This window comes from Prinia subflava, chromosome 3, assembly GCF_021018805.1.
Source record: "Prinia subflava isolate CZ2003 ecotype Zambia chromosome 3, Cam_Psub_1.2, whole genome shotgun sequence".
NCBI lineage: Eukaryota > Metazoa > Chordata > Aves > Passeriformes > Cisticolidae > Prinia > Prinia subflava.
The window spans coordinates 100231988-100258213 of record NC_086249.1 but is presented as its reverse complement, the minus strand read 5'-3'; the positions used below and the strand labels follow the sequence as shown (position 1 = coordinate 100258213).

General features: G+C 37.2%; 1 protein-coding gene across 2 annotated transcripts in view; it reads right to left on the bottom strand.

Annotated features, from left to right (window-relative positions):
• Positions 1 to 26226, bottom strand: part of USP9X (ubiquitin specific peptidase 9 X-linked) — a 96785-nt gene that overhangs the window by 28782 nt on the left and 41777 nt on the right. For both annotated transcript variants that reach the window (XM_063393033.1, XM_063393032.1), the window contains exons 12-25: positions 24929 to 25135; positions 23967 to 24103; positions 18791 to 18924; positions 14840 to 14927; positions 12966 to 13308; positions 11473 to 11568; positions 9378 to 9589; positions 7625 to 7865; positions 7267 to 7416; positions 7028 to 7148; positions 6416 to 6546; positions 5886 to 6164; positions 2652 to 2777; positions 509 to 634 (exon numbers count right to left, since the gene is read on the bottom strand). In XM_063393033.1, the coding sequence (XP_063249103.1) occupies positions 509 to 634; positions 2652 to 2777; positions 5886 to 6164; positions 6416 to 6546; positions 7028 to 7148; positions 7267 to 7416; positions 7625 to 7865; positions 9378 to 9589; positions 11473 to 11568; positions 12966 to 13308; positions 14840 to 14927; positions 18791 to 18924; positions 23967 to 24103; positions 24929 to 25135 (2391 nt within the window). The remainder of the gene's footprint in view (positions 1 to 508; positions 635 to 2651; positions 2778 to 5885; positions 6165 to 6415; positions 6547 to 7027; positions 7149 to 7266; positions 7417 to 7624; positions 7866 to 9377; positions 9590 to 11472; positions 11569 to 12965; positions 13309 to 14839; positions 14928 to 18790; positions 18925 to 23966; positions 24104 to 24928; positions 25136 to 26226) is intronic.

Here is a 26226-nt window from a genome sequence, read left to right as displayed (position 1 = left end):
TCTACTGAATACAGAACTCCCAACTCCAAATTATTTGTGCAAACCACATGTGAAACCATGAATAAAAGAAGAAAAGCCATACAGAATTAGCAATTAAATCTTTTTTTTTTCCAATGCTTCTCACATCACTTTGCTCTTCTCATTCTAGACTGCACATATGCTTTGCATCACTTCTGTAGAACAGACCTTTTAAGTTTGAAGACTAGACAAATTAGCATTGCAGGAAATGCTTATTGCTTATTTAGATGCAGAATCTAACTGGGCTGAAGACATGTTACAGCAGTCACAGAACTGGTGCATTTTTGAACTGACACCAGATTCAAGTTACAATTCAACACTTACTAAGAAAAGGAATTTGGAATAGAAAATTAAGCTGTGTTATGACATGTACTAGATACATGATTGTATCCACCTAAAAGCTTATCACACTCTAAGCCTGACCAGGTCAGTTTATTCCCTTTTGTACAGAAACACTTATACAGAAAAGTAGTTGTTCAGGAATTCTTACCTTTTCATAGATTTTACTAATTTCCTCATTCGAGCTGAAAACCAGCTGAACTGACCCACAACCTGATGCCCAAACAATTTTTTGTACTGCCCTGATAACACAGATGTCAGGGATGTATTTTGAAGCCTGAAAAAAAAGAGACGTTAACTAAAGTAACATTAAAATACAGCTGCAAATAACATTACAATGGATTCTAAATTCCACAAATGTATTTCACAGAAAAATTAAGATTTAAAATGTTAAAACAAAGATTTTTTTTCCTTAAATAGAAAACAGATTGATGTATTTTGAAGAGTATTTGTATTTCACTTATGTAAATTTTCATTTTTTAAAGTAGGATGTAGGCAACTCTGATTCTAAGGCTTAGCAGAAACTACCAATTTCAATGCTAAAACCTTCCTTATTTAGGAAAAAAACCCCAAGAAATCACCAAGCATCTATCTGGAAGGCAGCCAGCCTCTTAAGCAATGTAAAAAGTTGAACTTCTTTTCGGGTTTCTCCCCATGCTGTGCTAGCTGATAGCCAGCTTGAACACACTGATGTTATCAAGTATGTGATCATTACATAAAGGGATTGCTCCATGTTCCAGACACAGAGGGTTGAACATGAATAAGATTATTAGATGTATTAAATGAATGCAGAGTCACTCTTCAGTACTTTGTGCATGGCCTGAGTTAACATCCAGTAGTTTCTACTGATATGCACACTTCACAAAACATAATACAACTGCTATTATTTACAGTTCACATCAATTTTCAAAAAAACTACCAAACTTATCTGAAGTCTATATTCAAAACAGAATTGTCCAAAAAATAGGTAATCTCTAAAAGCAGAAGGCAGACAGTTCTCAAGGATTTCAAGTTTCATTTTTCTAATGCTCAGACAATAAAAAAAGGGGACTCTAAGAAGCTGAGCTAGTTAGGTATCTGCATCAGGAAACCTGAACAATATGCATTCTTGTACTGATATGAACATTAGCAGTATTCACAAAAACAAAATAAAAGGCATTTTATCTTTGTCACAAGCAAAGCAACCTTACAGCAACACCAGAAAAATAACAGGGTTTTATTTATCTCGTAATTTCAAAATCTTTAGGTATTAACGTTTTTTTTAAAAGGTGAATGATTTCTCTCTGTGCTGAAATCTTCTCTCTGGCATATGGAAACTATGTCAGGTGAATTTTTTTTTAAATTGTGAGACCCATTGAAAAGAGTCTTTGACCATCGAAACAAGAAAATGATAAAAAAACTTTTCAAAGGCTAACTACAATCCATATGAGATTTACATCTACAGCAGAATTCATAATTTCAGAAAATTACAGACAAATCTTCCACAGCAATACTGTTAAATACATTAAGATTTCTTTTGTTTTGATGTGCTTGGTGAAATAAAAACAGTTTATTTATTAGCAGGCCTCCAAGAAAGACAAAGGCAGAATTACAAAACCTTTCCTCACATCTCATCCCCAATATATTTCTTCCATAGAAGAAATCTGATTAAATCAGAGTTCAACTGGCTGACTCTACACCTATGGATGCAAAACCACCACTGATGGAAGGCAGATGGCTCAGTGTTGCAGTGCAGCACATTGTGCTTTCTGCAGACACTGCTCTTTGCTCTCAAGGGATAGTGCACTCGTCAACACCAGGATGAGAATACAATATCTTCTATCTAGGTATCTCAGAAATGTTTTGGAAATAGTTTTGCAGATACGTTACACAGTACAGAAACACTGTATTTATGGCTTCCACCCTGGAAACCGAGGGGTCCAGATGCATGAGGAAGAGGAAGTTAAAGCAGTTGTGATTTTAACTCCTGCTGAATTCACTAACGTGTTCACTAACATGACTCCTGATTCCAGATCCAAATGGGCTTTGGCCACACCATGCACATGAGATCACTACCTTTCCAAAGCACAAAGGATCCCTGTTTACCCTTACTGAGGTTTTCATTTGTGTCATTAATCCATCTGCAATATATAAAGCTACACTGATAATGATTTGAGATTTTTCTCTTTCATATGACTATTACCTAAATCCCTTTAGAAGGAAAATCTGTGTCTTACAAAACAACAAATTCAAGGATTAAAAAATTAGAAAAGACACCATAAGGAAAAAGGTGATACAGAAAGGAATTCACCAACCTCATCAGATATTTGCTGTGCAAGACGTATTGCTACATTTCTCAGCATGCATTCTGAAGTTGGATTAGGAATGTTTTGTAGGGCATTTTGTAGCACCACTGCCTGGTCATGCGTAGCCTGGTTTATCTGGAAGAAAGTATTTCTCATACTTACTTTTACATGGGAATAAAAAGCAAAAAGATATGAAGATCTAAAGTTACTTGGAAAGGTTTGGTAGAAGTAGGTAAGAACTTGTAAGGAGAAACTCCTTAGCGCAAAGGCCAACATAAATAAACCTCCTCATTTTCAAACAGACACCATCACATCTGAAGACAACACTACTCTGCAGTGTACGATCACAGAGTACAAGCAGTTAAAAGGAAAGGTACTTGCTCAAAACTTACTAGGTTTGGGGGCTTGTTTATTGATCAGATTACTTCAAATTAACAGAACTATTTTCTGTTACAATGTCTCCTTCCCTTTCAGTAGATGTGGGAAAGAAAGGGTTTGGTAAAACACTGGGTCTCCCTCTGGATTAGGTAAGAGTGTCCAGACAGAATACAGCTGCAGTTTTGTTATACTGAAGTACTTTAAACATTTGAGATGTTACTCTTGAAGAATTCTGTTTGAAATTTCCCTCCTGTTTTTTATAATATTTTCAAAACAGAAACAGCAAGACAAGTTTTTATCTTTTTTGTACTGGTTTGAGATTCCTCTCCTTAATCTGCCAGAGCTCCACAGTTTTGACAAAACCTGAAATGGTTGTTTCCTTCTCACAGACAAACAAAAGATGGTGTGCTGTGGTTACAAGTTAAAAGAGAAGAGTTTCTTCATTTTCCTGTACCAGTTCATTCAAAAAGCCCATCTCAAATGCTGCTCAAAAGACAAACTGAGGCTGCTGTGTAAGGTCTGGTGCTGGTCACATCCCCTGTTTTGTCAGCTTCACTAAGACACTTGATTCAGGGAGCAAAGCTACAGAGCCTCCACTGAAGACTCACAGAGCTTCCAGTCAATCGGCTACAGGATGCTACTGGAAGTGATCAACAGCAATATGTATGGGGTAAATCAGTTCTGTGTAACACAACACTTATTTACTAATTCAACCTTCTATGAAAACAAGGAAGAAAGTTTTAAAGGTACTAGTGACAGCAACAGACCAATAACTGAAAAATTACAGAGACATAACCTTGGCTGCCTCCTTCTCCTAAATACTGATGGAAAGCCAAGACAGAAAGTTATGCTTTGGTATTTATGCTTTAGGTAAGAGAAATGAAAGGTTTTAACAAATCTCACCTGCAAATCAGGGGAATAAAAATACCAAAGTCCTTCAAAGAGGATGATGGTGACAGCAAGAACAACCATGCTTTTTCCAACAAATCAGTTATTATTAAATCAGATGTTTGCAACTCTAAATAGTGGAATGTTACTACCTCCTGAGAAGTCAGACTGTTTGAAACAAAACTTCAAGACTCAAGTGATGCAACGTGTGTTCCAAACTGCCCTTTCAATAACTGATGTAAGAAAACAGGGCAGTAAAATTCACTTACTTGAAACAGATGAAAGACAGGGTGGCAAACATGTCTGTCTTAATATATTCCTGTTATACTTTAACATGAGACATTAAAAGGGATCTTCACTTCTTTATAATTAGGAGTTCTGATTTACTCGAAAAAGAATGAATTATGTGTCTTCCAAGAGATGCAGCTAAGCAGAACAGAGATTTAAGGGGAGTGTACTTCTCTGATTCAGAGATAGATCTTAGTCAATACTATGGAATAATGTGCTCTGAAGTGGGGCTCTCCATGTAATCTTCAGTATAGGTTGACAGATCAAGCAACTATTTGGGATGGAAGCACACAAATGGGGAGTTCCCATTTATCACAGAATATGCTCAGCTGGAAAGGCCCCACAAAGATCATACAGTCCCACTCTTGGCCTGGCACAGAAGCATCCCCAGGAGTCACACAGTGTGCCCAAGAATACTGACCAAATGTTTCTTAAGCTCTGTCAGGCTGGTGCTGTGACCACTGCCCTGGGGAGCCTGTTCAGTGCCCAAACACCCTCTGGGAGAAGAATCTTTTTCTAATATCCAACCTAAACCTGCCCTGACACAACTTCAGGCCATTCCCTTGGGTCCTGTCAGTGTCAGCACAGAGCAGAGATCAGTGCCTGCCCCTGCTCTTCCCCTCAGGAGGAAGCTGGACCTGCAGTGAGGTCTCCCCTCAGTCTCCTCCAGGCTGGACAGACCAAGTGTCCCCAGCTGCTCCTCACAGAGCTTCCCCTCAAGGCCCTTCACCACCCCTGTCCCCTCCTCTGGACATTCTCTAAGAGTCTCACACCCTTCTTATGTCGTGGCACCCAGAACTGCCCCAGCACTGGAGGTGAGGCTGCCCCAGCCCAGAGCAGAGCAGGACAATCCCCTCCCTTGCCCGGCTGGCCATGTCCTCATGTCCCTCAGGACAGGGATGTCCCTCCTGGCTGCCAGCCATTGCTGGCTCACATTCAACTGGCCATCAAGCAGGACACCCAGGTCCCTTTCTGTGTCACTTTTCCAGCATCTCATTCCTCAGTGTGTCCATACATCCAAGGGTTGCCCCATCCCAGGTGCACAATCTGGTGCTAGCCCATGCTGAACCCCCTATCGTTGGCGATTGCCCACTCCTCTAATTTGTTAAGGTCTCCCTGCAGGGCCTCTCTGCCCTCCAGGCAATCAACAGCTCCTCCCAGTTTTGTGTTATCTGCAAACCTGCTCAGTATCCTCTCCAGTCCTGCATCCAGGTCATTTATGAAGATGATGAAGAGCACAGGGCTGAGGATGCAGCCCTGCAGAATCCCTCCTGTGACAGGTCACCAATCTGATGTCACCATTCACTACAACCCTTTGTGCCCAGCCTGTGAGGCAGCTGCTCACACATCACATGATGGGGTTACCCTGCTGTGGGCTGGACATTTTGTCCAGAAGGATGAATAGGGTTAAAATGAGAAGTTACCTGAACTCTCAATCATGCAAACCACTGCAAATATACAGAGCAAGTGCATCTCACACCTAACTTTTTACAGTCACCAAGAAATAGGATTTCTTTAATAAGTTGATCTCTTTTTTAGGATTGCAAAACATTATCTAAAAGTACCACGAGTTCCTGATATGCAACACGTTCAAAGAATAGACTACCAATGAAAAGTAAAGAGATGTTGCTGCACACATTATAAAACACAGAGCACATTGCTATGTGCAGCAAGGAAGATTTATCTTACCGGTGAAATTGTACTTGAGCCTTCCACAACTGGCTGACAAGCTTCTGCCACAGCTCGAACGTGGCCATATCCAATTGCTGTTAGCAATAATTTGGCTATTTTTAGAGCATTAAGGTAGGCACCCCTTCGAGTTTCCATATCTGCATTTGGCAGGAAGTTATTTCTGGTCAGCATGCTAAGCACAAGAGGCAAACCACCACTTTTCAGGAAGTTGTATTGGAAGTCACTGGCATCTTCTCCCAGAGGTGCACTGGCAGGCATTAACAAGGCATAAACTACCTGTAGAAGAAAATACAGAGTTATCTAATGGAAATGCACCAGCCTGGATATACATGACTGAACAGGAGATTTTTTTGCAATACTACAAAAGTACTGCTTTGACAGCACTGGCCACATGTTTAAGCCAGTAAATTGTTAAGTATTTTCAATTGTTAATTTCAAACCAGAATTTGATCTTTAGGCCTCCATAACATTAGGACTGCCACACAGAGAACTGATTATTTTTAAAGAACAGGCAAAGCATCACAAACCTCTGTTAGGTACAGCACTTGTGAGGCAGAAGGACCAAAGAACAGAGAATCAAGGGATGGACTAAGGCTGCTTTCCCCAAGCTTTGCATGGTCTAAACAAATTGCTCTTAGTTTCTCAACCGTAGTGTTATCTGTAATAAAAACACAACTTATAAGCATTTTGCAGCAAAGCTACTCCGCAACAACCCAGTACTATTTACAATTATAAATCTGAAAAATTTTAAGTGTGTCAGAACAGCTGCAAAACTCACAGACAAAATCAGACTACAGAGTGGTCTCCAATGATTATTACAGTCAAAAGTGATCCTATTAAAGCCATGCTACAAAACCACTTGAAAATACAATCATCCCCATTTTCACTGCATTGTGGCACTGAACTCCAGTACCAACTGCTAACTATGCAATTTCATATAGCAGGCAAGAAATAACTAGTTGGGAAATCTTTTACAGTCCTTATTAGGATAACAGTAATGAATTACAGTATCAATAAATTACCAGAAAGTATAAAAGGCTCCCCTATCTTCACTTTTATGTATAAGGTGATAAATTATTATACAGCACATTACAAAGTAAAAAACAAAGCACACAGTAAAAAACAAAGTTAAGTTTTACCTGGTGGCATGAGCTTCATAAGAACACGAGCTCCATCTCTAAGAGGTGGCATATTTAGACTACTGCCCAAGTCTGCAACTTGCCAAAGAAAAGAGATGTATCGAGGATGCAGTGACATGATCTTAAAATAAGCAAAATAATAAAAAGAAAAACAACAAAAAAGACCCATAAAAATTATTAGCCAAAGACAAAGTGTAAGAAAAAACATGTTTGAACTGCTAATTTCAAAAAATGCTTACCACTCCAGGCAAACAGCTTTCCACTTCTGGATTTGGACCATCACTGTAGTGATTGCCGTGGTTGCCCGGAGAACCAGTTGAAGAGTCAGAAGAACTATCTGGACTTGAGGGCATATTAGAATTTATCTGTGTAAGCTTAGCTGTAATTAGCTGAAAAACACAAACATAGTTTTAATACTCTCCAAAAATTAAGATTCTTTGCCAAATAAGCAACTGATAGAATGTTAATGGCATAATATAAGAAGGAAGGATGGAATTATTCACAAAAATAAATGACACCGTGCATGGTGTTTTTCAAGCATTTACAAAAGGGATGGAACATCTGAATTGATGTAAACACCCAGCCTGCAACACTTACCGTTTTATCTTTAAGATTCAGCTGCCCAATTAATTTTCTGTCATCTGCAGGATCCACCAGCTCACCCCCAATGAACAGCTCTACTTTCGTGTGTGCACTGTTGGCTTTGATGCGATTGAGGATGCAGCGCCGCACTTGGCCGATCGTGTCGTTCGTGTGAGACCAAATGTCCAAATCTTCCACCTGCCGCCCTTGGTTTGGAAAACGAACTACAAGTGTGATATGTTTACCACGGAAAGCTCTGAAAACAAACAAACCAGCAAAAGTTATTTTTGCCCTCACAAAATAAATTATTTTCCCTCCTGGATTTTTTTGTGACAGGTATTTCAATATCAAATCTTTACATGGTATTTTCCAGTGGAAGATTTTGTGAAAGCCTCAGCAACTCTGGCAACAACATACATAGACCCTTTCAAGAAGCTACTCAGTACAAATGCATTCATCATATGGTCACATTTACAGTCAGGTTAGGAACTCTGACAGAAATTTTAGAAGTCTCTTATAAAGTTTTAGATATTTTCTCTGTCTTGTAACTTCCTATCAAAATGTGCAAACAAAGCTTAATCAGACAGGCAACAACGTTTTGCTCTTTTAGCAAAGCAACTCAAGCTTCAAACACACCAAGATCAGAAAAAGCTATCAGGTTGCCAAGCCTTAATACCTTCTGTCAAAAACTGTTATAAGTGTTACACTGGAATTCCAGTTTTTAAAATCACAATCTTTTAAGAAAGTTTAAAGTGGTCAAAAAAGGAAGAAACTGTTTAATATTAGCAGTGATCACACTCCTCAGAACAGCAGGGGTGCTCATTAGGAAAGATGTGCCCAGATAAGCCCAACACACTAATCCCATGTAACAAAAGGCAAAAACTCTTCATATCTCCTTGCTAACAATGCCTGTGAAAGATTAGTCTAACCAAATATAAAAGAAGATGTACCCACAACCAACAAGAAAACTTCATTAGGAGTAATCAATCACTCAATATATGCAGTAAAAAAGCTGTAGCAACACTGCAAAGTACTGACACACTATGAAGAAGTACCAATTGCTTCCATTTTTTTGAAAAAAAAGTGCATTTAAAGTAAGTGGACAAAAAATCTCCACCATGTTTAAAAATACATTAACTGTTAGTTAAAAATATGTTATAAACCCACAGAAACACAAAGAATTTAAGCTAAGTTTTCACTCAAGGACAAGTATAAGAAGAGTGAAGTTATACAGAAAATAAATATACTTCAAAGTACTGTTCTTTTTTTCCTCTTCTTGTGAGGAATTTACAGAATATTTCACTTAGAGATAATTAAAAATTGAATCTTGGGAAGTAAGACTGAGGTCTCTGAAAACAATTCTGGAAGGTGAATATATATATTTACAATTTTTTTTATAATACGACTTGAGAAACAAAAAAGCTTTGCCAATGCTAATGTAAAGAACAGTACTGCTTTTAAGTAATTATCTGAAATAAAGAACTAAACCCAAAACAATTGAGCCTCAAGGTACGTTGTGTGAGTCACAGAAAAAATCACCAAGTTTATTCTTAGGCCTGCTTTCCTTTTCATATATACTTGTATTTGCCTGATCTTTCAAACTTTTTTTTTAAACACAGTTTCGTGTATTAGCAAAGCAAAGGGAATCTGAAACACTGTGAAACCATTTCCTGAATAGAAACCATTTAGAATGTAAAACTCTCAAGGATAATAGTACTATTTTAGTTTAACAGAAATCAAAATCATGATACTGCTTTTTCACACATACCTTGACATAGGTAGAATAGTTCTCTCTTCGTGGTAATCACTGTCACATTCATTTATATACTCTCTTAAAACAGTCAACACTCTCACCATCCTTATTGCTTCTTGTCTTGCACAATTGATACTGTCTTTATCTCCATCCAACACACATAATGTATCATAGGAGGCTTTCAGACGATCAAAACAGGACTGAATGAAGTCTTCATGAATCACTACCTAATTACATTAAGAAATTGGTGTAATTACAAGACATATTAGAATCCATCTTCTCAGAAGGATGACCAAATGGTAGAGAAAAAAATCCCCCAAACCAAAACAGGTAAGTTACTCAAGAAAGCTGTTTTATTCCAGCAACTCGCATCAATAAACAGCTCTAATTTAGTGTGCACTTCAATAATCTCACGCCATCAGCAGCTGTAACTCTATTGTATGCAAATAGAAAAAGCGAAAGTCTGGACAGAGAACACTGAACTGGACTTTCAATTCCTCCTCTTCTCAGACTATGTTAAAGAATTCTTGGGTGCATGTAAATCCAACACTTCTGGAAGTTTCAGAGCTAAGCATGTGCAGATGGACAAATGAATGTGTGCTTAGTACCTACAGCAAGACAGAAGCCTCCAGCCATCTGCCACTGCAGGAAGATAGAGCTTGAATGGTTGTGAATACACCACCTAGAGCAATTGTGCAGGGCCTCGCACACTGGCAGCTCTGAAGATTATGAAAGTGTTTTTGAAGACAAGTAGAATATCAGAGTTTTAAGAAATACACCTGGCAAGTTATCAACTGGAGACTGTCCAAAGGACAATATTCCTCCACTAAATTTGTGCAGTCACATAATTACAGAATGGTTTGGGTTGGAAGGGGCCTAAGAGATTATCCAGTTCCCATCTCCTTGCCATGGGTAACACCTTCCATGAGGCCAGGTTGTCCAGAGTCTCATCCAACCTGGCCTTGAACACTTCCAAAGGTGGGGCACACACAGCTTCTCTGGCAACCTGTGCCAGTGACACAACACCCTCACAGGAATCATTTCTTCTCAATATCCAATTGAAATCTGCCTTCTTTCAGTTTAAAGCTTTCCCCTTGTCCTGTCTAAAGTCCCTGCCCATCTTTCTTGCAGCACTCTGTAAGTACTGGAAGACCTCTATGGTCTCCTGAAGTCTGCTTTTCTCCACGTCTTCACAGCAGAGGTGCTCCAGCCCCTCAATTATTTTCATGGCCTCTTCTGGACTGGCACCAGCAGCTCCACATCCTTCCCAGGTTATGGGCCCCAGAGCTGGACACAGCACTGCAGGTGGAGTCCCACCAGAGCAGACAGGAGGGGCAGAACCCCCTTCTGGAGCTGCTGCCCATGGTCCTGTGGATGGAGCCCAGGACACAGGTGGCTTTCTGGGCTGCCAATGCATGTTAGGCTTCTTGTCAACCAACACCCCCAAGTCTTCTCTGCAGGGGTGCTCCTGACCTGTTCATCCCCTAGCTGTATTTGTGCCCGGGATTGTCCCAACCCAGCTGCAGGACCTTGCACTTGGCTTTGTTGAACTTCACAAGGTTCTCAAGGATCCACTTCTGTGGATGACATCCCTTTCCATGACCCTACAGAAACCCAGTATCTCTTCTCTGTCCACTGAACCACAGCTGCCAGCAAATATTAATACAGGGAGATAATATCTGATTTGCTAGACCTCAGCTTGACCATTACATAGAAACTCTGTGACCCTTTTTAAGGGACATGCCACAAAAAAGAGATTACATTAGCTTGTGACAGTACCCCACAGATCCAGCCACTGAACACACTCGTATGAGTAAGTGCCACAATTTGCAGTGCAACAAAGGGCTTCCCTCATACAACATTAACTTCTTCTGTGGCAAGAGCAAATACAGCAGATGAACTTAGTATGAAAAATTAATGAGAGTTCAGTCTGCAAATACGAGAAAAAACTTTAGTTCTGCATCTGCCCAGAATTTGATGGTTGGACTCACTCTCCAAAACACAGAAACTATTTCCTGTTTTTAAATCTTTCAGCTATAAAAGTATCACCACACTGATTTTTAAGACTATTTTAAAATTTTATTCCAGTCTTCTTGTTGCCTTTTCTTACCTGATTAACTTGTAACCTTGGGCCAAGATTAGTATAGATCTCTTTAAGAAGGTCTATTGCTCTGTTTGCGATGTCATCATTTCCCTGAATCACAACCTAGCACAATTGAAAAAAAGCATTAGCATCTCTTAAAACTTGCTGGTGTAAAAATGAAAACCAAAACTACTACATAAGTATCTCAACACAATAGTATGTCTAATTGTCTTATGAGTTGAAAGGGACTAAAATGCTTAATTACAAAATACAATCAATACAACTTAAGATGCTTATATGAGCAAAAATAATGATTAACTAGTTTTGAAGTTCAGAGTTGGCAGAAAAGGTTGATGTTCTATAAACAGAGTAAAAGTAGTGTTTATAAGTTCATGTTCACAAAATATTCAAAGTTTTTTCATGTTTCAGAGAATAAGAAAACAACTTCTTCATGCTTCAACAATCTGCATCACCAGACAGAATTTTCAAGTATTTAAATGGCTGTGAATGGGTGGAGGGGGGGCAAGCAAATTAACTCTTCTAACCTGATAATCTAAATTTTAATTACTAGTCACCAGGTCGGACAGCTGCTTTTACAGACAACCCTGGTGGGGTACTGAGCTGAATGAAGCTTCATGAATTTTGTCATGCTGATCAGAGTAAGTTGATTCCCAAAACTAAAACATGTTAACATTTGGTGGGGACTGTTCACAAACACCGTGTGAACTTATCTGTATTAAAATTGGGATCTACTTTGGTTTTAACTATTATTACCAGGATTAAAATACCTAACCCTTCAAAATAAGCCACAACCAAAATTACTGAAGACTGCTGCTGTACACATTTTAGAAACACACAGCCATGATAATCATGTCGCAGTGCACCACTGTGGCCTCTAATGCAGCTTTTGAGAACTAGAAATACTCTGAAAAAATTAGGTTACAGTTTAGATACTGATGGTTTTCATCAACAGATTTGCAAACTTCAGGAAGCTTCAACCTATATAGAGAGAATAGGTGGTTATATGGAATCTACAGATCCTAGAAAACCACCCTGTTTAGCCAAAAGGTTGTGTATAAGAGAAGAATCAGACCAGTGATCACTTGGTCTGATCTAGAACCACTCCACTTTACCACACTAGAAGGAATGCCATGGAATAGCTTAAGAAGTCCATGAAACAAAGTTCAATTATAATGTGCAAGTGAAAAAAAGAGAAATCTACAGATAATTCACCAGAAAGATCTTTTCTTCTTCAACAGTATAGGCAAAATTTTAATTTCATGTGCATACATATATATACTTATGTTTCAATTAACTTTCCATTAAACATGAGTGTGCAAAATTACCAACTTGCATACTTGCTGGGAAGATAGTGGAGTCAAAAGCTATGCATTTAGTTGGAAAAAGTAGATTTTTGTAATTTCAGTTCATTACTAATAAATTACACGTTCCTAAAAACATAAAGAGACTGAGAAAGTCTTAGCAGTTAACCTTTCAGATGCTTCCTTCAATTAACTCACCCTCCAAAGGTAGTCTAATCCTATTAATTCCAGATCATCCATCATATAGGCTCGTCTCTTTGCTACTAGCTTTCCTTCTCGACAGTTCACAGCTTTGAAGAAACGTTCAAAACATTTCATTCCATTTTCTGTTAATAGGGAAGGATCCAGCTGAAGCACATTATTTTCAAAGAAGTCCTTATTAATGTCAGGGTCTAAGTCTGGTTCATCCCCCATTAGTTTGGAATACCATTTAAAACAGGCTTCGCGATCACAAAGATAAACCGCATTTTCAGCTAAACACTTCCATATTTGCTTCGCCTGAGGGGCACAGAGCCACAGCTGACCATCCTTCAATAAAAATCTTGAGCAAAACAAAGAGACAATTAACAGTACTGTCTAAGAGACATCCAGAGTTACAATTCAGTAAAAAGTACAGGCACAAAGGTGGATATGCACATTATACATGTATATATCACAAGCATGAAAACTTTACTTATATCATCACTCTACTCATAATTAGTCCCATGATATCTTAGTAAGTTTGAACAGATCAAGATCTTATATTCCAAAAAAAAAGGAACACAATTCAGTAAAAAACACCTTACACAAAAATACCAAGCACTGTTTACATTTTATATACAAAGAAATGCACATTTCCTAATGTAAAATATTTAGTTTAAAAATCAGGTCACAACATATGAGAATAAATTAATTCTGCAATCATTCATTATGTTTTAACACTTGCTTTAGCAAAATTGCAAAAAAGGTATCAATAGCATGGAGCGGAGCCAGAAGCAGAAATCAATGAACTGGAAATTTTTCCTTTTATTTAAGCAAATTTTTCCTTTGTGTTCAACTACTATGAAACATTTACTAAGAACTTCAATTCTGAGAACACTAAGGATGTTTCAGGAGGAACAAATGATAATTGAAGTTCTTTAGAATAATTTTTCTGATGCAATTTTTTTTTAATGTAAAAGTAATCAGTGACTGAGTTATGGCACTGCTTTTCAGAAATTGCTACATACATATTCTACATTTGACATCCATGGAACTTCATAAATTTCTGTACATTAATAAATAGTGAATTTAAATCTATGGAAGTTATAATTGTTAACATGCAGGAGTGAGACATTAAGTGTGCTACCCCTATGCTATTGCATAACTTCATTAAACTGTTAACACTTTAGCTTAGTTCATGAAAATTCTCAGTAAAATTTTAAAAAGTAAAAGAAAATCTCCCTTAGAAAATAAGGTAAAAATAATCCAGAACTTGACAATTCAAATATTTTTACTCATCTAAAAAAAGGTTAAAACCAAGTAGGAAAAAACTGACAGAGACTTAGCCTATAAAACATCAACATTCTGCTCTCTGACGAGCAGAGATTCTTTGTTTTCTTATTTTCTCAAACAGGAGCTGGCCAAAATCATCCAAATAAGTTTTTTATTGCTCTTTGGCTCAGCTGCTGCCAACATAACATCAGTGACAGACAAAAGTATATGTCAGTTTATGATCATGGATTTAAATCTGGTGTGATACCAGTAAGGACACATGGCCAGTCCTTGGAATATTTTAAATTTTAAACTAAGCTATCCCAATAGGAATGTAACTGTACACTATATTCAAGTCAGTAAGGTTCTAAATCTTAGTCCAGAATGAGAGCCTCAAATTCCAAATATTCTAATAAACTTTATTTGAATAGTCCAACAGTAGCATAGAAGCCCTCCAGGAAAAAAACAAACCAAAAACATTCAGTGTATTTTTATATCTGAGTTTTGAAAGAAGTTAACAAAACAAAGCTAGAGAAGAGAAAGAAACACAAAGGATTTATCTTTAAAAAGCATTCAGATTATTTTTAAAGAAGGTGAACAATGCTGAAGTTTAAACTCACCGTAAGAAGTTAAGCCGCTCCTGTACTTCCTGCACGTGACTGTATCGGCTTCCCGGTCTCACAGTTTGAGGATCGTATTCACCATGCTCTGCAAATACAATATTTTATTAGACAACACCTTCAGAAAAGTGATGCTAACTCCAGAAGACAGGATGTGTTTGGAGACTTGTCACTCTGGATATAATCCTAACCCAGAACACTTTCAGTGAGGTGTATGAGAAGAGTTTTCATAGGTCAGCTATGACCAGTCACGGGCAAAGACCACCAAGGTCTATAATCAAATCAACAAACCATCATCTGCAGATACATGTGCTCACTGTTCAGTGTTACAGAATGCCATGGAAGTGTTACAGAACAATTAAGAATTTCCACTCTAATTATTTAAATTATTTTTTTCTATTTTCAAGTAGTCAATTTGAAGTCAGAGTCAGTTGAAAATAGAAGTATACCAAGCACATAACTCAATTATCCAGTGCTTATTTTTCTGAGGATGCTTTAGTTTTGTTACACAGCATCTTTTCCAAAATTCATTTTTTTTATTTTTTTAGGCTTTTCCTGTCCAGAGGAAACCATGACTCCATTTCTTTACCACCTTTATACATAGCTATGCACACAACATAACTCAGAGGAAGAAAGTATAAGACAACTTTATTTACTGCAAGTTTCCAAACATAAATCCTAAATGCCTGTAATACTGACAAGCTTGAAACAAAGTGGTCTTTTCAAAGTAAGGCATGAAGTCAAACTTTTACCTGCTTTTTGTCAAAGTTCAGCACAATATTTTCTAAACAAACAGCGATTTTGTTCTTGGGAACATGGTTTTGGTGTGGCATTGTTTGGTGTTGGGCTGTTGTTTAGATTTTTTTAATTAAAGAGATACTATCTAGATCTGCACTTGCATTACCTTCATCTGTACTAGCAGTATTTCATCATGACACATATTCATTATGACAGCTCCATTATAAATTAATTAATGCTGCATTTCTTATTTGCAAAGGTGTACAGATTGCCTTTAACAAAGGTGACCCAGTCATGGTACACCTTCTCATGGTTATCAAGACTAATACTAAAATGTATCTTCAGAGCTGAAAATCAGTATCTCCTACTACATCAGGCAGGGGCAAAAAGTACATCAGTGTTTCAGCACACAGAGAAAAATAATTGTTATAAATACTCCGCTCTATATCCAAGTGTAAAATGTACACTACCTTAAATATTGAGTGACAGAGGAAACAGAAGACCAGTAGTTAACTAATGTGTGCAAAACTGAAGACATTATGTTTCAGAAATCCTTAAAAATCAAACCATAACCTTCATGAAATGATCATACATAAGCGATTACCAGAAGGAGAAATGTGAAAAAAATATGAAGAAATAATATAAAAGTATGTGAACAACAATTATTTAAAAATTAGAAGTAGAAAACCAGTAAAACATGCTGTGTCTCCAGCAGAAAAAAAATCAGCATAGATAAGCACATTGCAGAGGAATTAAAACTGATTACTTGAAGTGTTGGGTGCTGTGGGTGGGTTTTGTGTTTGATTTTGATTTGTTGAGGAGGAGGTGGTGGTGTTAGTTTATTTTCACTGTGGGGACTATCTAGGCCTTTTCTTCCTGACTAGAGTTTAACTCACAGACACAACATCAACAGTGGCAATGACAGGAGAACTCAAAGCCACCCAGCTGCAGAAAGGCAGTGTGGATGTACCTCAGGATTCTGAAATACTGCACTACAAAAAAATCCCACTTTCCTAAATATTTTCAATATCACATTCTTTCTACATCTCCCAGATTTATTTTCTACTCTGTACATCCCACAGCAAGTCAAAGTGTGATCTCCTTAAAAATTCCTCTGACACACTGGAGCAGAGAACAACTGGTTGAAAATTTAATTAGTGACAAACACACACAGAAGATCATATGGCACAGTTTCTACAAATCCATTTCCTTAACACTGGATTTTTTATTACTGCAGAAAAACAGAAACAAAGGAGAATTGACTAGCAATCTTTTAGAATTTTCAGAAGATCTTTGATAAATCATTGAAAAGATGAAACTGTGACCTCCTTCAGGACTACAAAATCCAAGAGCAGTTGTCTCATCTCATGGAGAGCTGAAGGAAAGGATGAGTTCAATAATAGAAGTGAAAATCACAGAGCATGCAAAAAATTCAGAAGAATAGATTAGGTTTCTCTTTAACCTTATAAAGGCAAACATATAAAAGGGGAGTATCCCAGAAACCCCTATGCATTAGTGAGCAACAGAAGAACAGGAACACTGCTCTCCATCACCAAACACAACTACGGAAGACTCCAATGAAAACAAACATATGACAAATTCAAAGTGAATTTTAAAATATCCAAATTACATACTAACTGCAGTGTTAAGTGTCAAGAATGTCTGTTGACAACTGGATTTTTTATTTCTATGGCATTTGCTTGACCTGAGGCACTGTTTGGACCTTAGTCTTCAATTTTACCCCGTCTCATTCACCTTCTCTTGCCAAGCTTAATTCTACAGCTTCCAGCTCTTTCTGCCTTCACATGCATAATCTTCTTTTTTCCCCTTTCATTTCAAGGGAATCCCTTTCATTTTATGGCCCTCTGGCATATTTTCTCCCTCTCCATGAAGGCATGGAAGACAAACTTCACAGTACTCTATGTTCTGCCCTATTTAGTATATCAAACTGAAAATTAAAAGAGTTTTTGCACAGGAACTGTGGATTACAGTGAACACAGTATCTGGAACATGAGGAAGATTTTCTGGTTGCCCTTAATAATGTAATAAAGCACCTAATAAAACCCCCTCATTATTATTTATCTCCTTTTGTACTCTGATACAAATGAAGTTCTGCAGCTTCATCTCAAGAAACAGCAATTTAATTGCTTCATAATTAGATTAAATTTAAACCCTTTATACACTTGTAATTCCTATTATATTGAAGATGTTTGTATTACTGCTTAACTGAGTCACTATAGCTGGGGAGGGGCAGGGCAATGTGGTTTTTTGGGAAAGGAAAAGAATCATGCAAGACATCAGCCTAATTATTCTGCTCTCAATTTGATAGGTTAACAATATTTTCAAAAATTACCTTGAGCTGAGAATTAAAAAGTAAGATAAAATAAAAATAGTTCCTACACTAATAGTGAGAACAGACCAAATAATTTAGTATTATTTTAACATTAATTAGTGTAATGTTATCATTAGTTAAGGAACTTAAATTAGGGTAAACCCCCCCTCCCCCATGTATTCCTAAATAGAGAAATACAGCTGCATTACAGCTGCATATGCAGATTTAACTGCCTGTAATTCTCAGTGGCCTACATCTCATTGAAGTGACCATCTTCACAGAGTATCACTATTTACACAAGTCTCCAAGTATCTCAGAAGCTAAAAGCTAATCCAGAGTTAAAGGGTAAATTCATCAGCGAAGATGTGGATTTAGCCTAAAATACAAAAATACTAACACAAGTGCTGCCAGTAACAAACACGGTGAGAGAGCCTGAACAGAAGTGGGAGTTACATGGGAAAAAGAAATGGTATCCCTGTGGTTTGAAATCCTTCTCCCTGACAAATTCCAAATATTGGCTGCAAATTGAGGTAATCAAAAAATTTTTCAAACGAGCCTTCAAAATTCAAAACTAGAAGTTTTACTACTAGAACCTTCCACAAAAATAACTACCCTAGCTTAAGCAGGGCAAGATGATTTTTATCAATCCACAGATAAACAATGGCTGCCACTTTCTCATATTCTGCTGTAAAAGATATATTTTCAATTATAAAAAAGCAAAAATTAGTATTTTAAGCTTTTCTTACCCAACCAGTCACCACAAAGATGCTTGAAAATTAAACGAACGTAACAGTTATTTTATTATGGGAATTTACTTTTAACTCTATTTTCAAGTGGACTTCTCCTATACTCCATGAAGGAACTTTGATGTTAAAACTCACCTTTAGCATACTGCCTCATGCTCTCCATATAGGCAGAGAGGTTTTCTGCCACCAGTGTAACGAGGGCGTGATTGTGCTGAAGTTGATTGATTAAGTCATGGCGGTAAAACACGTGAGGACTTCGCTGAGTTTGACTGAAATTGAAATGCAAGTGTCAGAGGAAAAGAAAAAAGCTTTGCACCAAATAGTTCAGAATTCAATTTAACAGACACACCTTTGATGCAAGATCCAAATTTTCCTTGAACAGAACACAGATTAAGTTTCTGACAATATTTTTCTATCTTCTGACCTATCAACAGTTCTTACCAGTTACTAAAGCAGCTAATTTATGAGGATTATACAGTTACAATATGTATGGAAAACATCAAAGCAATGTGAGCAGCTCAGTGTGCTGGAGGGAGAATATCTGCAGCAAGACAGAAGATAAATAAACAAAATGCACAGTAGAGACCCTCAACTACAGTACAACTACAATACCATACTGTTTCTCCCACAGCAATCTGATATTCTTTTCTATATTTAACATTAAAACACCAAGTAAAACTCAACACTGTAGTCAAAATACGCTAGCTAATAACCACACCAACTATTTCAGTACTTAAAAATCCTAAAAACAGTATTTTGTACCAAAAATGTTGGTACAAGCAAAAAAAGCTGTTACACAGAGCATATAACCTAAAAACCCCCAGAAAAGTTCAAGGAAATATCCCAAATAAATAATTAGATTATAAGTTAAGTGTATTATCAAGACCTGACCAAAAATGCTGCTCTTAAACAACACCAGAAATATTCAGAAGACAAAAGCAAAAGAAAAGACAGAGCTTGTGTCCAAGACCCACGTGCCATGAACACTATCAAATTCTAGAGCCTGGGGATTCATCACCTTTGCAGAAAACTCTCAAAATGTCTCAACTGCTTTAACTGCAGATCAGAGCACTGATCCTGACTGCATAAACCAGTACTGCTCTTCCATGGTAAAGAGGGAAAAAGAAAACAAGTGTGTGTCAGGGGGAAGAGCAGCATTCCTCACTGCCACTCAGTCAATCCCATAGCCTGCCCTAAACAAAGATGTGATTTCAAAATTGTTCTCCTTTCTTTCAACACTTAAACAAGTAGAATTAGCTGAGTGGGTAACAGGTATGAATTCTCATCCTTCCTGGGAAAGAGGGTGTCCACACTACATGGCCTACAGCACTCCAGAGTACTGCCACACCTTTAGAGAACAGTGGGGAAGGCAAGAAATCCCAGGTCCAGCATCAGCTGACAGCTGATAACCACATTTCACTGTAGACGTAACAGCAACAGATGAATTGATTCATTGATTCATTCAGTGCACATCTGGGTTTAAAAGACAGAAGCCACCAACACCCTGCCAATAATTATGTTATCTGCAACCAATGGAATTTGGCCTGCTAAGCACTGTGGTTTTCAGAAGACTAAATTTCATAACATAGAATTTTCTAAAATAGTTGGAAAAAAACACTTCAAACACAAGTTGTGTTAAAAACATCCAAGTACCCAGACAACTGTCAGAGAAATCAAAATGGATGGAAGCATGAAAAAAGAAAACATATAGGACTTAATATATTCAGAACATTCTCTGTTTTGACTTTAAGAAACTTTCTAATTATGTTTCATTCCATCTCCACCACCCTCCTTACTCAGAATAAAGCAGCAGCAAACCCAGCAAAAGCTTGGATGTTTATTCTAGTGGTTACACAAGATGTTACCTCTAGACAGAGAACTGCATTCACACAGGATAACAGTAAATAAGAACCCTGATTATTTGGGAAATACATACGATCAAACAACCACAGGAACAAACAGAACCGAGATGGGGTGTTTTGTGGAATCAGAGATATTGGAGTGTGTATTTATATTCATAATATTATGCATTTGTATCAAACACACAGTACAGCAAAACCAAAGTTTTATCAGCAGAAGACTACAATGTTCTGCTTTATTTTTATTTCTCTCCTTTCTCAGCCACATGCACAAACAGCATATTTGCACATGCATCTGTCTTGGTTAGCAATGACTTCAAAAAACTTAATAACTGAAATAATTAGAGTTATGAGCTGTGAGTTGTAACAGTGATTGTGAGCAGCACTTTGGATGTTATTTTGATCCATTGCTAGGATGGACTCAAACACAAAAAGATTGTCTTTAGGCACAGGAGAAAAAGTTGATGTGACAAGAGCTTCTACCATGATTTCTAGCATTAAGACAAAATCTACATGCAATTAAAATTTTCCTTAAGCATCTAAAGTTAGACAATATGATGTTGCCATTGGGACACAATCATTTACCCTTTAATATTATTACACATTAGTTACTAGACACATTAGCGTGCAATAACTGAGGAGCTTGGAAAATTGAAGTTAACAGCTAAATTCATATTTTCATTGTGTTTATACTAAATGGATACCAAATATCAATGTATAAAAAGAAAAAATAGCATTTTGAAAGGGATGACAAAGTATTTCAGATTATGAAAAAGAACACAGCTAGAATGATTATTTGTTAGAAAAATACTGGCAAACCAGTGAAGGCAAAATTTCAAACAACTTAATTTAAATGGATTAAAAAGCATTATTTATCTGCATGTATAACTAACCCAATATAATACTACATATGTAACACAGATTTTGAAAGTGACAGTTGTGCTAACTGAACAAATGCTATGCACCACTAAAAGAGTGCAGATTATTCAGATTTAAATCCCAATTGCAGCAACCAATTCCCACAAATTCCACTACTTAGGCTCAGAAGTGATTGAAGCATCATTGTTGCCTTAAAGGACTATGAAATCCTGAACTCTCAGTGTTCAGTTAATTCTCCTGGGCAAGTAATTGAAGAGCCTGGTCTTCCACTGCTCAGGTGGATACAGATCAAACTTAAGCATTTGATATTGGCCTACAGGAGGCTGTACCATACAGTGTAGAGAGAATTAAGATGATTATCTGTAAACTGAAGGTCAATATTTTGAGTAATAAAGGTGACTATTCCTAAGTATTAATAAGCATCTTTGCACCCCTAGGAGTCCTTGTTCTTACATAAATATTACTTTCTGTTGCAATTCTGGTTAAGCTGAATTTCCTGACACATGTAGCATTTCTTTGTGGTCAGGGAGCTGAATTTTGCCACAGCAGTTGTGTAACCAATTCATCATTTTTCAACTGCATGAATAACTAACAACAATTAAAACCTCCCCCTCAAAAGGATTTCTACAGTGCCAATGGCATAAGATAATTTATACAGATTTTTGCCAAGATCAGCAGGACTTGCTGATCTGGACTGAACTTCCCATTGCTATTGGCAGTCAGCTGACCCACCTAAAAGGGTGGCATAAAGAATATGTGCTCTGTGACATGTTTTTGAGGCAGTTGTCACTAACACCTGTTTAGACCTATTTTCACTCCAAATTCTAGAAGGATGTTAAAATTTGAAGTCAGATAAGGTAAAATAGAAGAGGTACTGCATGCATGCATTACAGTTTACAAAGTGTATCAATATTAAGAGTTATGAGAAAATTCAGAGGATTAGAAAGTCACTGATTATTTCAAAATTATGTTTTCACTCAGTAAATTTCCCAGTCACCTGGGCAGTAATATCACCTGACTAAAACAACTCCCTCAACAGTCTCTTGCTAACAAAGGAGGTTTAAGTTCCTTGATTAAAACTTTCAATTCCAAGTTCACTTTCCTGCCGTATTTGTTTTCAAATTCTGCATAAAAATAAGGTGCTGCTACATGCTGCAATGCAGACTGCCCTGAAATCTGAGGAAGATATGGTCAGATTAAAAAAAAGAGGAGAGACATTCAAACCATTTAACTGTACACAGACCACACAGCAAATCTACACTTCTACAATTAAAAGAAGTTCAGTTCCTCCCAAGATTACTTCAGAGCAGAAACCTGAATCAGTGCCTTGAATGCTTGAAGTGCTCCAGTAATTAATTACTTAAAGCAAAGCATCTTTTTGCTAGGGGACTGTGCTAAAAGCACTCAACTTGAATAAGCAGGCAGCTTGTTTGCCTGGATCTTACAGTATGAAAAAGGTTAAAGACTCCAAGACACAGAAAACAGACTTTTCTGCAAATTAGCAGGTAACTTTGTGACTTTATTGGATAAATCTCAAACAATTATTAACCTAAAACTGTAAGGGAATTAAAATTCACTGAGAATTTGAGAAGTATGTTGCAAACTAAATGAATAAAGAAAACTCCAGAAGCCAGGAATGCAACATTATCACAGCTCCTGAATTGGTATCAGTGAGAAGATAGTGCTGTGCAAACTGTGGCTTATTTCCCCCAACTTTTCCTGATTTGATCCTTCTTGTAAGCCAACTGTAATAGCAACATTGATTTGAATGCTTTATCTGCTTACAAGAATTAAAACAAAGCAATTGTGCAACAATGATATGCCAACAAGATTTTTCAGGAGTTTGTAAAAATTCTGATGTGAATATGAACAGTCTTAGGGGCTCAGTCTTTCTTACTGAGAAGACATTTAAAATAATTAAAATAATAATTCCTACTTTAACAAGTCCAAACTGATAATGGCTTCTCATTATTTCTGCCTTTCAGAAACAAACATCAAATGAACCCCCCAAAAATAAAACAAACAAACAAACCCCTTAACTCCAGTAAAGCAAATTTCACACATTTCTAATCTATTCCATCCGGGAGAGAAAATCGGTTGATAATTTCTCCCAGTCCACAAAGTTACCTTTGATTTTAAGCATATGAACTAGATGACCTGCAAGAATTTATCATCAAGGAACAAGGATAGGTGGCTATGTTTGTGTATGTGTGTGTGTGTGTGCATACAGCCACATAGGCACATAAAACATATTTATGTTTCATAAGCTAATTCTATTGTTAGGCAGGGAAGTCCACATAACTGAATAGCTGAAAAAGCAACCCAGATTTTCCAGTAATTACCATAAAATTATTAAAAATATGTATGAAGAAGCAGTTAATGCTCTCTTACCAAACTTGGGTGTCTGACTTTTAAGACACTATTTATACACACTAGAACAAACTCAAGACCATCTTCCAACACAGGTTATGGTTTTACCTAGACTTTCCTGATCTCTTGCAAAAAAAAAAAATTAAAAATTCCAACCCATCCAACTTTTAACAGAAAAAATTTTATCTGAGTCCCGTTCTTACCTCAAGTTCTGTGGTGCTTCACCAAACAAACTGCAAATTTCTCTAATCTGTTTCAGTGCAGGAATGACCCATTTGTCATTTGTGCGAAGCTCTTCTATAAAGCGATCTATCCACTGGATCTTTTGTGTATCTCGATCCTTAAATAAGAGCAGTTTATAATCAAAATCAAGCATACTGCAGAACTATCCTAATTCCCTTTCTTGGTTTCCAAGGCAGAACACCCAAAGTCAAACAAATAGTGGATCACCTGAGGACTGAAGCGTAAAAGCACAGCAGAAGTATCTGAGCAGCACTGCAGGCTGGCAGAAGCCACCAGTGTGTTACAAACTCCCTGCACTCAAGCACTCAGTACTTATTTAACAATAATTTGCTCTCTCTTCTTTCATTTATTTCTCACTGTCATAAAACATCAAGAAACAATGAGAAACTGTTTCTTAACAAGCTGGATAATGGATTCATTTCAAACCATAATTAATTACTGCTCTGACAGACTTCCACACAAGTTTGGGTGGGGAAGGAGAGCGTATAACAGTATGAAAAGGATCTTGCTAGGTCCTTTCTAACATTATACAAGACAGATAAGGACTTACTGGCACAAAAAACCTCAACAAAACCCACTGAAACACATTAGCATGACTGAGTTTGGGAAAATTCAAAGGGGGGGAGGGGGCAGGGGGACAGGGGCAGCTTTTCCTTTCTTCCTATTTGTTTTGGTAGGGTTCTTTCCCAATTCTTCCTGTGTGCTAAATATAGCATGCCACCAACTGCAACAAGACACTCTCTCCCATTAAAGCAGCAATTGTGTTAACTAAAAAATGTCCTGTAACATTTTAAAAGTACCAGGATGTTGGTAGAACCACATAAATTTATTTAAGTAACACTTCTGTTAAATTACCAAATATCTTGAGGTTTTCATGGGGAATGGAAGGAAACTCTGACTGATTTCATACTGGACTACTCACCTGTGAACAGCTGTAATCCAGGATTTTAATATGGGCACTAAGAGCCTGGTCCATGATATCAACTGGCACATCATCACTGTGAGCCAAATTCCACAAAAGGTTCAGCACTTTGTGTGCCATCACACCATCCTTGTCATCCTCTGCAAGGCGACGAATTAACTCAAGCAGTTTCTCACGCTGTTTCTTGCTTGCATTTGTCCAACTTGCCTAAGACAATATTTTAAAAAAATATTACAGAAGTTCTTTCTTTAAAATTCCACACATAACCTGCCCTGTTAACAAATGAGGCAAGAATAAAATGATGCAACTACATAAAGAACTTTCACATTAATTCCTGTCATTAATAATAAATAGCAAGTTAGAGCAATAGATAAGCCAGACTCAGCTGAAGAGCTCTTCTGGTATTTGCAACCACAGCATATTCACCTTGAGGCTTAAAAAAGATGGCTCTGTTTAAAGATCACAGATGTGCTTAAAAAAGTTAACATTACCATGCACAATTTCACCAACAGGGTGGACTTAGCTGTTTCTTTTTAAAGCTTTCACAAAACTCCTGTATTTACACTTAAAAGATTTTCGAATTAATAATCACTACATATGTAAAACTTCAGTATCACTCGTGCCTCTGAATCTGACTGAAACATACGGCTCCTCCACTAAATTAACCTTTTCCTGGTTAAGTTTTCAAAATAACATCACTTCGTCTCTCAAGGTCAGACATAACAGTTTACACACAGAATTTCTAAGCACTGGGTTGAGTATGTGAACTACACAACATTAGACCCACATTCACCAAACTACAAGACCACATTAAAGAAAGCACAAATTGCATGTAAGCCAAAATATTACTATAATGCATTTATCCAGAAAGAGAAAACAGAGTCTACAAAGCTGGCTTGCATTTTCTAGTACAGCAGATCATGTCCTGAAAGTGAAACAGTAAAACAAGCTGGAGAGCACCACTAGTGGAAGCTCCAAACATTAAATGTTATACATAAAAGCCAGTGAGTAACATAAACTTTCAGAAACAAGTTGTTTTGTCATTTCAAACAAATCACGAGGTGTTTATAAACATTCAACTTTATCTTCCTGAGACTGTTTCATTTTGTATGTAAGCTAAACAGAGAAAAGTTATTACATGATAAAGAGGAAGTTGGGGGAGCAGGGAACGGAAGTCCTTGATCTCCTCTACTTAAAAGATCAAAAGTAGCACTGCTCAGTAAACCTGACAAAACCTACTCTAATGCCAGCAGAAAACCATAATTTACTAAATCACCAAACACTTCCTAATTTGCAAC